General features: G+C 42.9%; 1 protein-coding gene across 2 annotated transcripts in view; it reads right to left on the bottom strand.

The window, feature by feature from the left end:
* Positions 1–15802, bottom strand: part of rdh10a (retinol dehydrogenase 10a) — a 47241-nt gene extending 31439 nt beyond the window's left edge. For both annotated transcript variants that reach the window (XM_060899952.1, XM_060899951.1), the window contains exons 1-2: positions 15031–15802; positions 12944–13170 (exon numbers count right to left, since the gene is read on the bottom strand). In XM_060899952.1, the coding sequence (XP_060755935.1) occupies positions 12944–13170; positions 15031–15319 (516 nt within the window). In that variant the 5' untranslated portion in view covers positions 15320–15802. The remainder of the gene's footprint in view (positions 1–12943; positions 13171–15030) is intronic.
* Between the last annotated feature and the right edge of the window lie 1074 nt (positions 15803–16876).

The raw sequence follows: 16876 nt of genomic DNA, 5'->3' as shown, positions 1-16876 counted from the left end.
TTATAGAAATAGAGGTACAATGAACTTTTTAATATACACCTTTATATAATTGCCACAAGACACACACAGGCCAGTCCCAAGTCTGGATGAAAGGTGAGGGTGGCATACTAACCCTCATCATGCTGGATTTAAATGGCCATTTTTATTGCCCATGAAGTTTTATTTCTTAATTAATAAAATATCATTAGAATCATTGACAAACCATACATTTCCTGAAAGGGTGGACTTTGGGGAATAATCTAGTGAGATTTTTGCAAAGTCTTACCTGCTCGGGGGTGATTTATAACCCTAATTACCTGTTAATTAGCTAATTAACAGGTATGCTCAGGTGAGCCAAAAAGGGGTGAATTTTTTTTTTTTTTAATAAAGACAAGATATAAACACCAAATTTTCAGGATATGCCTTAGGGGAACTAGTAGTAAATTTTTGCAAATTCAGCTCATATGCATAAACCGTTGCCATGGCAACAGCAGATACCCTAGCAACTGGGGGTATACTGGGTTTAGCATGGTCTGGTTGTACCAGAGAGGGTCAGAATAGTTATTATTTTTGTTGTAATGAACTAATGTAGACCTAGTTTGGCTATTTTGATAGATTTCATCATCTTTGGATATTTGAATAATATAATATATGGGATCAGATCTAATTTACCACATTATTTTATCTGTTCTTCTATTTCAGTCATAGCAACCAACATTTATACTTCATTCTTTAATCACTAAAAGTTGATAGACGTGTAGCCATATTTCTTGGCAGTGTATCCTGAAATTTTGATATTAATATACAAAGTCTGAACAATTTTACACCATCTGAAGCTAAAGCGCGTGGTGAAATGCTGTTTTACGATTTGGCGAGTTGTAAACCAAGCGTGACATCGCGCGCTCCGATTGGCTGCTGAGTTCAAAATGAAGCCGAACATCTCCGAAGATGCACGAAGACGCGGAGCGGAGGATGACAAAAACAAAGATGGCGGACCTCGTATTGAAAAGGTGCATTTTACGAACAATTTCTTCACAATTCTGGGTAAAATATGAGTAATAAAATGTGTTAATTTGTATCGAAAACGTACTGGCCCACATTTAGTGGCCCGAAAGACGTAAAAAACACCGCTGGGCCATCGGGCAAGTGCTAATGTCGAGCCCTGACTGTGGTTTGTGACTTGAAATTTAATCAAGTCTCGTTAAGAAGTCGGTAGCAATAATAGTTGGTTGAAACATATTTGAATAATTTTTGGCGTTCAGTAGATTTTTTTTTTAAACAACCAAAATCACTTTCTGATTTTAAGGAATTCATAGTTAGTATGAACATCCACGGTTTTCATCGCAACTAAATGATCAGATCCAGAGTGATTTGAAAATTAATCGCAATCAAATATGACAGATCTCAAAAACTTTCAAGAGGTACACATTCAGTTAGTGAGAAAAGACAAGGCGGGCCTGCACAGTGCTGACAAAATGCATTTAAAAAAAAAAAACAACTCGCTTTATGGTGTGTTGGCTGGAGCCGTGCAGTCCGTGGATTTATGGAGGCAGAGAGCAGTGGAGTGAAGAAGAGCAGAGCAAGTGTTTCAGTGATGTCAGCATTTATAAACGCGTTTGGGATGGTACGAGCTCACACAGCCTTTAAAAACATCAATCTCACAACTTACTGGAATTTCTTTAGTTTAACACACACACACACACACTTTCTCTCCCTCAGACATCTATCAGCTGCTCTCTATATTTAGAGATTAGAAAAGTTTTGCTGTAGAAACACCAGGCTGTGTGTAACATTTTTGAGAGGCAAAGAGAAGTCCAATAAAGCCAACTTAAGCAATTCCCGAGATCCGCTCTGAATCCAGTGAAACCCTGACCAAGATAAAACTGTTATAGAAAACGAACGAATGAATGAATGAATGAATATCTAGAAGAGCAGTGATGAAAATCTGATGCATCCTTGCGAACAATGTTTGTTCTGAGCATCACACGTACAGCATGTGTGCCATTATTTCAGAAAAAGTAAAAAAAAAAAGATAGGCGCTTGTTCTGAAAGAAATGAAAAACCATGAAAAACGCTTTAACAGTGTGAAAGTGTTTGATTGGCGTCATGGGGTGTGTGGCACCAACCAAAAGTGGATCATTCTCCTATCGAAGCACATCCTGAAGTGCTTTCTTCCTCTTATACCACAGCAATGAGGCAACAAATATTTTAATTTCCTGATGAATTAACAGTTTTTGTAGTTTATATAAGACAAGTAAGTTCATGTTATCAGTTACATTAATTTAGCTATAAAGTCTTTCATCTCATCAGCCTCTATTCATTTTCTTTCACTTAAAAGTTCATAAGATTAAAAAAAACCCACAAAACTTGTCATGTTGCAGAGAAACTGCAACTCGAAAACTCCTCTGTCCTGAAAACTTTCCCATTTGCAAAGCGCTGACACCCGAGACTCCTTCCAGAAATGTTAAATAAATGCCTCCTCACTGTCATAATTATACACGTCACTGTTAAATAACACATTTTTAAAATTGTTTATTATTTGTCCAATTATGTGGAGCATCTGGCATACAAGTCCCTGTGAATGAGCTGCGACTACAGAAATGATAAAGGATTAAAATGAGTGTATTAATAGAAATCCATTATTTGAATCAAATGCCAGATCTACACTCAGAGCTGCTGTTGAGCATCAGATTCAAGAATTCAACAGCGCTGTGGTATATATTAAAAAAAAAAAAAAAAAAAACAACTCCATAGCAGGCCCGGGTTAATTATCTACAAAATGAAGTAATAAGTACTGGTAACCACAACCCTGACAGTCGCACTCAAATGAACTTCACTGTGAGCATTTTTAAGCCATATTACACACACACACACACACACACACACAGGTGCGGGAGCTGAACAGCGCTGAGCGCGACTCTTCTGCCTGGCCGGATCTTTTTTCAGTGAGAGGGCCGCTTGGAGAATTTGGCTCCTGTCGCTTGGCATCTCGTCAAACTAATCTGAACAATAAGCGATTGTGATGGAAGTGGGTCAGACAGCAGCTCGCCATTACAGCCCAGCTTAACACAGCACCCAATTTCCCATGATGCTTTTCTCTGGGTAAAATTCATCCAAAAAATTCTTCATGGTGTACAACACTGACTCGCTGTTACACTCCATGATTCAAGGTGCACAATTCATTGTTTGTGGATTAATAAGGCAATGAGGACACCATGCCAAAATTCTACAGCCCCATCAGTTAGTCCCTAGAGTAGTTTGGGACACAGCCAATAACGCAGCTAAAGTGCTATTTTGATGTACTATGTAGTAGGTTAGTTAGTATGCAGTTTGGGACACAGCCAATAACACAGCCGAGGTGCTACTTTGATGTACTATGTAGTAGGTTAGTTCGTATGCGGTTTGGGACACAGCCGAGGTGCTACTTTGATGTAGTAGGTTAGTTAGTATGTGGTTTGGGACACAGCCAATAACACAGCTGAGGTGCTATTTTGATGTACTATGTAGTAGGTTAGTTAGTATGCGGTTTGGGACACAGCCAATAACACAGCTGAGGTGCTACTTTGATGTACTATGTAGTAGGTTAGTTAGTATGCGGTTTGGGACACAGCCGAGGTGCTACTTTGATGTAGTAGGTTAGTCAGTATGCGGTTTGGGACACAGCCAATAACACAGCTGAGGTGCTATTTTGATGTACTATGTAGTAGGTTAGTTAGTATGCGGTTTGGGACACAGCCAATAACACAGCTGAGGTGCTACTTTGATGTACTATGTAGTAGGTTAGTTAGTATGCGGTTTGGGACACAGCCGAGGTGCTACTTTGATGTAGTAGGTTAGTTAGTATGCGGTTTGGGACACAGCCGAGGTGCTACTTTGATGTAGTAGGTTAGTTAGTATGCGGTTTGGGACACAGCCAATAACACAGCTGAGGTGCTACTTTGATGTACTATGTAGTAGGTTAGTTAGTATGCGGTTTGGGACACAGCCGAGGTGCTACTTTGATGTAGTAGGTTAGTTAGTATGCGGTTTGGGACACAGCCGAGGTGCTACTTTGATGTAGTAGGGTAGTTAGTATGCGGTTTGGGACACAGCCAATAACACAGCTGAGGTGCTACTTTGATGTACTATGTAGTAGGTTAGTTAGTATGCGGTTTGGGACACAGCCGAGGTGCTACTTTGATGTAGTAGGTTAGTTAGTATGCGGTTTGGGACACAGCCGAGGTGCTACTTTGATGTAGTAGGTTAGTTAAATGCGGTTTGGGACACAGCCGAGGTGCTACTTTGATGTAGTAGGGTAGTTAGTATGCGGTTTGGGACACAGCCAATAACACAGCTGAGGTGCTACTTTGATGTACTATGTAGTAGGTTAGTTAGTATGCGGTTTGGGACACAGCCGAGGTGCTACTTTGATGTAGTAGGTTAGTTAGTATGCGGTTTGGGACACAGCCGAGGTGCTACTTTGATGTAGTAGGTTAGTTAAATGCGGTTTGGGACACAGCCGAGGTGCTACTTTGATGTAGTAGGGTAGTTAGTATGCGGTTTGGGACACAGCCAATAACACAGCTGCGGTGCTACTTTGATGCACTATGTAGTAGGTTAGTTAGTATGCGGTTTGGGACACAGCCGAGGTGCTACTTTGATGTAGTAGGTTAGTTAGTATGCGGTTTGGGACACAGCCAATAACACAGCTGAGGTGCTATTTTGATGTACTATGTAGTAGGTTAGTTAGTATGCGGTTTGGGACACAGCCGAGGTGCTACTTTGATGTAGTAGGTTAGTTAGTATGCGGTTTGGGACACAGCCAATAACACAGCTGAGGTGCTATTTTGATGTACTATGTAGTAGGTTAGTTGGTATGCGGTTTGGGACACAGCCAATAACACAGCTGAGGTGCTACTTTGATGTACTATGTAGTAGGTTAGTTGGTATGCGGTTTGGGACACAGCCAATAACACAGCTGAGGTGCTACTTTGATGCACTATGTAGTAGGTTAGTTGGTATGCGGTTTGGGACACAGCCGAGGTGCTACTTTGATGTAGTAGGTTAGTTAGTATGTGGTTTGGGACACAGCCGAGGTGCTACTTTGATGTAGTAGGTTAGTTAGTATGTGGTTTGGGACACAGCCAATAACACAGCTGAGGTGCTACTTTGATGCACTATGTAGTAGGTTAGTTAATATGCGGTTTGGGACACAGCCAATAACACAGCTGAGGTGCTATTTTGATGTACTATGTAGTAGGTTAGTTGGTATGCGGTTTGGGACACAGCCGAGGTGCTACTTTGATGTAGTAGGTTAGTTAGTATGCGGTTTGGGACACAGCCAATAACACAGCTGAGGTGCTACTTTGATGCACTATGTAGTAGGTTAGTTAGTATGCGGTTTGGGACACAGCCGAGGTGCTACTTTGATGTAGTAGGTTAGTTAATATGCGGTTTGGGACACAGCCAATAACACAGCCGAGGTGCTATTTTGATGTACCATGTAGTAGGTTAGGTAGTATGTGGTTTGGGACACAGCCGAGGTGCTACTTTGATATAATAGGTTAGTTAGTATGTGGTTTGGGACACAGCCAATAACACAGCTGCGGTGCTACTTTGATGCACTATGTAGTAGGTTAGTTGGTATGCGGTTTGGGACACAGCTGAGGTGCTACTTTGATGCACTATGTAGTAGGTTAGTTAGTATGCGGTTTGGGACACAGCCGAGGTGCTACTTTGATGTAAGTTAGTTAGTATGTGGTTTGGGACACAGCCAATAACACAGCCGAGGTGCTACTTTGATGTAGTAGGTTAGTTAATATGCGGTTTGGGACACAGCCAATAACACAGCTGAGGTGCTATTTTGATGTACTATGTAGTAGGTTAGTTAATATGCGGTTTGGGACACAGCCAATAAAACAGCTGAGGTGCTATTTTGATGTACTATGTAGTAGGTTAGTTAATATGCGGTTTGGGACACAGCCAATAACACAGCTGAGGTGCTATTTTGATGAACTAAGTAGTAGGTTAGTTAATATGCGGTTTGGGACACAGCCAATAACACAGCTGAGGTGCTATTTTGATGAACTAAGTAGTAGGTTAGTTAGTATGTGGTTTGGGACACAGCCGAGGTGCTACTTTGATATAAAAGGTTAGTTAGTATGCGGTTTGGGACACAGCCAATAACAGCCGAGGTGCTACTTTGATGTACTATGTAGTAGGTTAGTTAGTATGCGGTTTAGGACACAGCCAATAACACAGCTGAGGTGCTACTTTGATGTCGTAGGTTAGTTAGTATGCGGTTTGGGACACAGCCAAGGTGCTACTTTGATGTAGTAGGTTAGTTAGTATGCGGTTTGGGACACAGCCAATAACACAGCCGAGGTGCTACTTTGATGTAGTAGGTTAGTTAGTATGTGGTTTGGGACACAGCCGAGGTGCTACTTTGATGTAGGTTAGTTAGTATGCGGTTTAGGACACAGCCAATAAAGCCGAGGTGCTACTTTGATGTACTATGTAGTAGGTTAGTATGTGGTTTGGGACACAGTCAATAACAGCTAAGGTGCCATTTTAATGCAATATGTAGTAGGTTAGTTAGTATGCGGTTTGGAGCACAGCATGGCCTTTCACATCCATTGTTTTTGTTCTGGTTTTCTTCTATACAAATTGAAGATTCACATGAAACTAGATGGAAGGAAAAACACACACCAGAAAGAAAATTGGTAAGAGAAAAAAAAAAAAAAAAGTGTGCGCACGCTGGCCGTGATTCTCCTGTGCAGCTGCGTTTAGAGTCTGTGAAGAGTGTGGGGGCCTCCTCAGGGCGCTCACATGATGACATCACTTCCTTTTGGCTCTTGCTCCATTCCCATAAGGTAGTAAAGACGAGCTCCATCTGGAAACGGGCTTGTCTCGCCTTTACTGTTTCAAACACGGCGGCTTGTTATTCAGACTGAAGATTATGGAAACTGAAACCCAAAACTAGGAATGTGCAGATCTGACACTGAGTCCTGGCATCAGGTCAATATCAGGCTACATCGGTATCAGATGACTTTCAACCTCTGTACTAGAAACAGATATCTGATCATATCATTCTATACACAGTGATGTAAGGTGGCCATATTGTTTCTCCCTTGTTTCTGCTTTGCTGTTTATGGACGTACAGGACATAAGATGTAAGAATTACCACTGCTGGTTTGAACATGTATTGCCCAATTTTATAACAGGATCGTTTTACATGTTTCAGATCCAGTCTGTTAAAAGTTTTATGAATCATTCTCAGTTCCCTGACCCAAAGTGGTGTAACACATTCCTTGTTAATTATGCTTGTTTGCTGCTTTTTTTTTCAAATAATGAAATAATTGTTTTAAGTGATCACCAGTATGGCCAGAGCAATTCAAGCATTTCCTTCAGTACCAGACTGATTCAACCACAGTGCAGTAAGCAGCACTGCTATCAGACTACTGTACAAGACATTTTAAGACTTTAGACTTAGTGCAACATAATACAGTGAATTACAATAAATTTTCAGGTACTCTGCATTTGGTTCCTGTATTTATCGATCTGTACACCTGATGTATTTATTTACACTTTGTGCTTCTAAACCTAATTCAGCTTTATTACTCTCTATCACTGCTTATTATTCATATTCTTTAGTGCAGTGTTTTGTGTAGCTCCTGAAACAAAGTAATTTATCTTACAGGATTGAACAAATCAAGTATCTATATATCAACAGACTCGCTTTTATTATATCGAATGTTGTCTGAATGAAATTTAAAAATGCTAAATCCTCTCAGCCATCTGTAGTTAATCTAAGAGCCAAACAAACTAAAAAAAAACAAACAAACTATACACTTGTTGTGGCTAATTACTGCTACGATTGTGTGTGTGTGTGTGTGTGTGTGTGTGTGTGTCAGAGAGAAAGCATTGCTGGTTTTGTGGTATTAATGAACCACATCCTCTACTCTGTGGCCTGTTCATGTCTCCATTCATCACACAATGCTTTCATCTCACAACCACAACACAAAGTGCTTACGAAAACACAAGTAAAACCTTAATGACAGTCCAAACTACACACACACGCAGCATTTATAATCTGCTCCATTTATGTCCATCGACTGACCAAAAAAAAACCTTGCCCTGTGAATCTTTGAAATTATGAATAAAAATGACTGCTATATACAGTCGTATTACTTATGTTTGTCTATGTGGTCATTAAAAAATAATGATATATCAAGTTCTTTATGTGAGGAGACAGTGACTCAAATTGACCAGAAATGACAAATTACTGCTCCATAGTTCATATCATTTGACCAGAATTTGGCCCTAACAGGAACAAGCGCATGTTATTTTCAACCCAAAAATGTCTGCAATAAAGGCTTTGTTCCTAATTTGTGTCCGCAGCGTAGTGCCCTTCTTCCTCTCTGGGATTTCTTCATTTTAATTCCTTTCAAAATATCATTTCATTGGTCATTTTCCTTCATTGCAAAATATCCTCTCAGGGTATGTGCTCCCAAGAAAAATGAGAACGGACACCTCATTTAGTGTGTGTAAAAGGCCTATAGAGAAAGCCTTATTAAAATAATAATATCAAAATGCAGCACTCCAGTGCTTAAGAAAACATGAGCAAACTTTCTAATCCATGTTCAAATACCATATTTGAAATCTAAAAGCATTGACCCACAATTATTGAGGTTATTTAAACATTTTACAGTTCGTTAGCATTAACTCTATTGAAGCGACTCTGCATAGGAACTTTTTCTACTGCCATCATCGACACCTGGAGCCAAGCGAAAAACAGTATATGATCTGAGACGGTTCATTAAATAAAACAGGAAGCGCAACCACAGCAGTCGGTATAACAAGCAATCGACGTCACTTAGTTAATTCACATCACTTTGTGGAGGTGTTAAGACTTTTGTGCGTGTGTGTCTGCCACTCTGTGAACCTTCACACTCCTCTCCACCAGCCCATCAATAACTCTGTCAGGCTGATAAACAAACAGATCCTCCCTGTGAACATGTGAGCTCAGCCCAGCATGGTGCTGCACAAACTGCCCCCTCCACGGGGCACTGCGGGGGAGAAAGCACACTCGTTTACCAACACCAGCTCAATTAGGGAGAAAAAAGCCACCTCCAAATGGCCCCATCAGTGGGCTTTTAATTAACAAAGCAGGGAAAGTTCCTGTGAGACGCCGACCGGCCGGCCTTTTGTGTCTCTGCAGAGTGGGAATGGAGTTCCCTCAGAGCTGCTGCACTGATTACTGAACTTCAGCCTCATAGGCATGCAGTAATATCAAAACATTAAACTCACCTAACACGCTATGCAATCTGGGAGTTTTTATTAGGTCTGGGATTTGGCCAATCTCACACACACACACTGCACTATTTTGACATGCAGTTTGGGACGTAGCCAATCAGACGGTACTATGAATAACAGATCACACGGATGTCATGCGTACTGTTTAACATGGTTCAATGCCAGTTACATAAATGCCGTACTGTTTTATGTCGTCATTTAATCCCAGTGCTGTTTCCATCCTGGCCTTAATCCACACCATAACATTTACACCTAAAGTCATGGGCCACGTCCCAAACAGAACAATACCATAATAGATAAATACTGCACCACCTAACATCCACAACAAACAGAGACCTGGGCCGCCTCCTCCCGAACAGGACAGTCTGAGACAACACCCATCACACACCCTGCACATCCAGCCTTGTTATCAATATGCTTTTGGCTCCAAACAAAGAACTTAATGGTATTTGATTAAAGCAACATAATGGAACCATCTCTTCTGTCATGCTTGTGCAGGAAAGCAACAAACAGCGAAACCATTACGTTATAAAATGTGGCTAATAAACATCATGGTGTAAGACAAAAAAAAAAAAAAAGGCTATTTGACAAACTTGATTGTATTAATCACATGTAAAAGCAAAAACTCAACCTCAAACAGTTCAGGTGCAGCTCACTGCAAAGAAACCTACTCATACTCTTATTTAAGCTGCAGATACGCCCAAGAGCTCTTGAGGTGCTGGTGGTGAACAGAGGGTGTGAAAGATAGTGATAAGGGGGAAAAAAAAAAAAAAAGCATTACTGTATTCTTGTTCGTTTGTTTTATAGTCATGAGCGTTTTACTGAGAAATACGCCACTCGTATTTTTCATACGAACTACATCCAGGACATTGAGTAACGTATTTTTCAATATCTTCACGCGTGAGGAAATCGATGAATTGTTTTGATTAACTTGCAAAGTTTTTGTTTGTGAATGTGTCAATGTAATAAAAAGAAAATCACACGTTGGCTTGAATATATGAAGTTTATCTTATGTTGAAAAACTCATTTTTCATATGAAATACATCGCAGACCTGAGTAACACATTTAAATAATATTGGCTGGCGTTGAGTGGTATATCAGATATATTCCATCATAGCAGGATACTGAATGAGTCGAAGACGAGTAGCTGAATAGAATATATATGATATACCACGAAAAGAAAGCAGGCCAATATTATTATTATTATAATAATATACACCTTCCTTTCAGGTGTCCAACGCGTCTTTCTCTTTCAAAATTCTCTCAAAATCTTCTGTATTTAACAACACAAACCTGGCGGCCATGTTTGTTTACAAATTGTCACAGTCGCTCGCTAGCGCAGAAGTTTTATATCTCCGATGTGTGTCTTGACAACCATGCAATGTCAAACCATATTCAACGCTGATTCTCCATTGGGTAGAGTGACGTAATACACGTAGGATAAGCGATATGCAAACAATATTGCATGTTATCAAACGAAATGAATGAAACCCGCAAAAAGGGAATAGAACACGTTTTTATTCCATCAAAAAAAAGTGTCCTGTATGTAGAGCTGTGCGATATATTGAATATACTCGATATATCACCGAAAATTCTGTGTGCGATACATAAAATTATTATATCGTAACTATCGAGTATTTTATGGTCATCTTCCGACTTGCATTCGTTTCGTGTTTGTTTAAAACATTTCCCGGTGGTTTTCTCCCTGTCCCTCAGGCAGTAACGTGAGAGGCTGCCTAAGGGTAAAGAAAACAATAATGTCACGCACTCGCCAACCAATCCCGGGTGACATCTCAGTGCTGAAAGGAACTTCCGGGAAGATTTTCTAGTTTCGGTTGTGTTGCCAGATTGGGCGGTTTTAAGTGCGTTTTGGCAGGTTTTTAACATATTTTGGGCTGGAAAACGTCAGCAGTATCTGGCAACACTGCCGGCGGGAAGATTTCCTGGTTCTGGTTTACAGCGCTGACTCAGTTCGTGCAATCGCTGGTGTTGCATAGGCTACCGTGTAAGCTCTGGCAATTTCAGCGACAAATTAAAAATGGAAGTGGACGAATTGGTTCCTAAAAGAACTAGTAAGGGGTCAGTCATCTGGCATTTTTTGGATATCGCGAGGAGGACGTGGAACAGCAAATGCCAGTTTGTAAAGTGTGCAAAAAAACCTGTCATCACGAAAGGCAGCAGCCGGAATTATACACATCTGAGAGGCAGAGCCAGAAAACATTCAGTTCAAAAGTGTGCAAAGAGAAAAATTATGTTTTGCAGATCTCTCTCTTCTCTCCCTCAATCTCTGTCTCTATTGTGAATGTTCCAGTGGTTCTCAGTAGTCAGGTTAATAGCTTGGAGATCTATTTTTTTAAAAATAATTTAATGAATGAGCACTTTTCTTATTTAGGCTAAATGTCTCTCAGTGTTGAGCTGCACTTTATTGGTTTGAGCTCTGAGCAGCCCTGTATTATTTTGCCCCTTTGTTGCAATTTTCAAGATTGTTTTTGCAGTTTGTGCTACATCTTTGTTGAATAAAAATAGTTTTATTTCAATTCAATTGTGATTAATCACGAACATGACAATTTAAAATGTGTTGTTGAAAACCACCTGTAAAGTTAACCAAGAATGTTATTTAATCTGCAGGGATTGTAGTGAAAACAGTAAAGAGTAAAAGTTAGATTTCATGGGGTCCTTTAGAGGAGATTTAAATATATCAAGATATATATCGTATATCGTGAAATGGAGAAAATGTATCGGGATATTCATTTTTTCCCCATATCGCACAGCCCTACCTGTATGTATAATAATTTCTGATATTTCACTCCGATGAGGTCACTCCCAGTGTTTTCCGAGTGACTAGACACACGTTGTCAAAATGGCAAACCGGTTCAGAATTAAAATCCTTCTGATTAACTTGCATGTTTTTTTGTCAATGTGTCCATATAATATAAAGAACATTACACGGTTGCACGAAGAGATGAAGTTTATCTTCTTGTGTTGAAAAATATTTCACGCTTTTGGTCACTTGTGAACATATACATTCACCACTCGAAGATAAACTTCATACCTTAGTGCCACCGTGTAATATCCTCTCTCTCTCTTTTAATATTATTTATTATCCCAGGATTGAGGAAGCCTTTTATGCAGATGTATATCTCATTTGTATATATATCATGGCTTATGGAGATACATTAAAGTTGCTTAATAGGAGTAAACGGTGATGGAGAGGCTGCATGTGTTGAAAAATGCTCCAAAGGACGTAGTTTCAGTTGTCCATCGACATTTCGTTCTCTCTGTGATGTGGTCGTGAGAGGGATCGTCTTTACCCTTTTGCAAATGGACAAAGGGAATTAGGTTCAGCCGTTTGGTCTCCATGCAACAAAAGGCAAACATCCTTTCAAGAGGAAAGTGCAAATACCGCAAATAAAAAGGAATGAGACGTAACTCACTACGGGTCAGAGTCTATGTAATAAACAACAACACTGAAATGTCAGCTCTATTTCCAAGCTGAAGTGTTAAAAGTTAGACGTGGGACCGGTTTAGTGTTTCCATCATCTACCCCTCTATGTCACACTCTGCTCTAAACTCACACGATCATGAACTACGGCTTCCTGGTGCGGCACTACATTCTACAATATGATATGGTTTGCGATGGAACCAATCACACAGATGAAGTACGACTCACCCAGAAGTGAGCATGGCAGTTGACCACCATGGTCCTCTCGATGAGCTCGTCTGGACACTCCAGGAGGTGCTGTCCAGAGACCACACCCGCATTGTTGATCAGCAGGTCCACGTCGCCCACCTCACGTCTCACACGCTCTGCCGTTGAGTACACGCTCTCGCGCTTCCCCACGTCACACACGTATGTATACACTTGCGGCTTGAACGGCTGCACCTCCTCCACACCACCTGCTCGACATGCAAACACACCAGTCACACCAATTATACATTATTTACATAGCTACTTTCTCTCAAACAGACATGCTTGTTGCGTCAGTGATGGTCATCTTCCTGAATGATGGTATCTGAAGGCATCTACAGTGGCATTAATGTGTGTGGTGAATATAGTAGTAGTAATAGTGTTATTACCGAGTTACTGGTTCACGGTGTAAGATCAGACAGCTACCTGTCAAGTCTCAGTGCACTGAAAACCCTACCTCGGCTGCCGTGCATCATCATCATCATCATCATCATCAACACCAAAACAAAGTGAAATAACGATTTGTCTTTGGCTAAATAGTGCTGCGCACTGCAACACTGCTTCCTTACACCAACTCTCTCTTTTAGCTTATATGGAAACTGAAGATATACCAACAATCTGCCTATCCATCCATCCGTTATCCGTAGCCGCTTATCCTGTTCTATGAGCAAGCTGGAGCCTATCCCAGCTGACTATGGGTGAGAGGCGGGGTACACCGTGGACAAGTCGCCAGGTTATCGCAGGGCTGACACAAACAACCATGTCACACTCACATTCACACCTACGGTTAATTTAGAGCCACCGATTAACCCAACCTGCATGTCTTTAGACTGTAGGGGAGAACATACAAACTCCACACAGAAAGGCCCTCACTGGCCACTGGTCTTGAACCCAGAACCTTCTAAAGCAGCCACACATTAAGTACCTTGCTCAAGGGCACTTCAGCCCAAGGCCACCCCACATTAACCTAACCTGCACGTCTTTGGACTGTCGGGGAAACCGGAGCACCCAGAGGAAACCCACACAGACACGAGAAGAACATGCACAGAAAGGCCCTCGCCGGCTGCTGGGCTCGAACCTTCTTGCTCTGATGTGACCATGTTAACCACCCATCTTTCTAATATATTTGTAAAAATACCACTGTGATATTTTAAGACTGGGTTATCATACTGTGAAAACTTTAAACTGTTACACCCCTATAGCGTATTACAGAACTGATCCTGCCTCACAGCAAGAAGAAACCTTTATTTGTCACATGCACACTTCAAGCACAGTGAAATTCATCCTCTGCATTTAACCCATCTGAAGCAGTGAACACACACACGTACTCTCTCTTTTAGACAAAAGAGTAACATGGTCACATCAGAGCAAGAAGGTTCGAGCCCAGCAGCCGGCGAGGGCCTTTCTGTGCATGTTCTTCTCGTGTCTGTGTGGGTTTCCTCTGGGTGCTCCGGTTTCCCCGGGGACAGCGCCCGGGGAGCAGTCAGGGGTTCGGTACCCTGCTCAAGGGCACTTCAGCCCAAGGCCACCCCACGTCAACCTAACTGCATGTCTTTGGACTGTAGAAGGAAACCCACACAGACACAGGGACAACATGCAAACTCCGCACAGAAAGCCCCTCACCGGCCGCTGGGTTCGAACGCAGAAACTTCTTCCTGTGAGGCGACTGTGCTAACCACTACAGCGGCCGACGAAGGCCTTTTTTGTGTAGAGTTTTTGCACGCTCTCCCTGCGGGTTTCGTCCGGGTGCTCTGGTTTCCCCGACAGTCCAAAGACGTGCAGGTTGGTGGCTCTAAATTGACCGTAGGTGTGAATGGTTGTCTATGCCCTGCGATGACCTGGCGACTTGTCCAGGGTGCACCGGGTCTCCTGCCCATGGTCAGCTGGGACAGGCTCCAGCTTGCTTGCTTGTAGAGATGATGGATGAAGTGCGCATCCTTAACCAGGAAACATTTAGTGAGCCTATAACATTCACTCTCATCCTGTCTTCTGTCAGTGGTGTTACTAATGTGCATCAGGTTAGTTACAGAGCATAATAACATAACACACACACAGTGCTTTGTTTTTACCCTCTCTGTCCACGTGCGTCTCCTGTTCCCGGTAAATCTGCCTCACGAGCTCTGCGGTCTCCTCGTTGCTCTGGCTGTTTATGTCCCACAGCACGAGAACGGCGCGGCGGCGCGCGAACTCCAGCGCGAACAGGCGGCCCAGCTGGCCGCCCGCGCCCGTGATCACGCACACCTGGCCCGCGACGCTCTTCTCACGGGGGCGCGCGACCCAGCGCAGCGCCGCGAGCGCGACCGCCCACATGACCTTCATGAGCACGAGCACGAACTCCAGCACCAAGCCGAGCATCATCACTGCTGCCTGAGGTAACCCGCTCACTGCCGACCCTCAGCGCGCTGCAGCCCGGGCATAAACACACCAATCACTCCAAATATCCTCAACTGGCCTTTCATTAAAACAACTAAACATACAAGAGCAAAAATCCCAACATAAAGCAACCAGAAACTAAATATTACTTCTTATTTAAAAAAAAAAAACTGGTGTGTCAAAAAAACACCCGAATTAGCACCGAAAGCTAATGAGAGTTCGGTTTAAACATTCCGCTCTCTCACAACTTCACTCTTACTGGCGAGGAAACCACATTCACCGCTGCAAAACACAACCGGCTGCTTTTCAGAAACACATAAAAACCGCTTTTTACACCGAATAATAAACTCCCGAGGCTGCGGAGTGAGTGGCGGCGGACCCGCTCTGAGGCGCGCAGGAGGAGCTCGGATAGCTGCCTGGGTGCGCGCGCGAGGATGGATGGATGGATGGATGCGAGTGAGTGCACGAGCACCAGTTCCAGCTGCTAAATCATGCGCGCGAGCCCCATTTAAACCCGCCCAGCACTGAGCCGAGGACCCCCCTGCGGGCTGGCCGCATTAGTGCCTGACTGGAAAAAGTCATCGTACAGTACACGCAGATAAGTCTGAGATCCTGTTCCGTTCGCTCGCGCATTCTCTGCTTGAAAAGCGGTCAAATACAAGGCTTACCGTGGTTAGCACGGCCGCCTCATGGCAAGAAGGTCCGGGTTCGAGCCCAGCAGCCGGCGAGGGCCTTTCTGTGTGGAGTTTGCATGTTCTCCCCGTGTCCGCGTGGGTTTCCTCCGGGTGCTCCGGTTTCCCCCACAGTCCAAAGACATGCAGGTTAGGTTAACTGGTGACTCTAAATTGACCGTAGGTGTGAATGGTTGTCTGTGTCTATGTGTCAGCCCTGTGATGACCTGGCGACTTGTCCAGGGTGTACCCTGCCTTTCGCCCGTAGTCAGCTGGGATAGGCTCCAGCTTGCCTGCGACCCTGTAGAAGGATAAAGCGGCTAGAGATAATGAGATGAGATGAGTTTGCATGTTCTCCCCATGTCTGCATGGGTTTCCTCCACAGTCCAAAGACATGCAGTGTGGCCTTGGGCTGAAGTGCCCTTGAGCAGAACCCCTGACTGCTCCCCGGGCGCTGTGTCTGGGTGTGTGTGCGCGTGTGTTCACTGCTTCAGATGGGTTAAATGCAGAGGATGAACTTCACTGTGCTTGAAGTGAAGTGTGCATGTGACAAATAAAGGTTTCTTCTTATTATTGAGGGTCAGGGACGGATAATGAATTCAACGGCCCCTGGGTATGAAAGTCTCTCGACCTCTGGTTTTGACTTGGGAGCCCATGGACAGTAGCTCCTTGTGTATGACTGCAGGCCTTTTAGGTTCTCTCATACCCCTTTTCCACCAAATCAGTTCCAGGGCTGGTTCACAACTCATTCAACTTGCGAGTCAGCTGAGAACCAGTTTGCTTTTCCATAGCTCAGGGTGCTAAGGGGAGCCACGTCATTATGTCGCTGTATACGTCAGTTGCGTCGCTGCATTTGCATAAACCTTGGCGC

Source organism: Neoarius graeffei, chromosome 19 (assembly GCF_027579695.1).
Source record: "Neoarius graeffei isolate fNeoGra1 chromosome 19, fNeoGra1.pri, whole genome shotgun sequence".
Lineage (NCBI taxonomy): Eukaryota > Metazoa > Chordata > Actinopteri > Siluriformes > Ariidae > Neoarius > Neoarius graeffei.
This window is presented reverse-complemented; position numbering and strand designations above follow the sequence as displayed.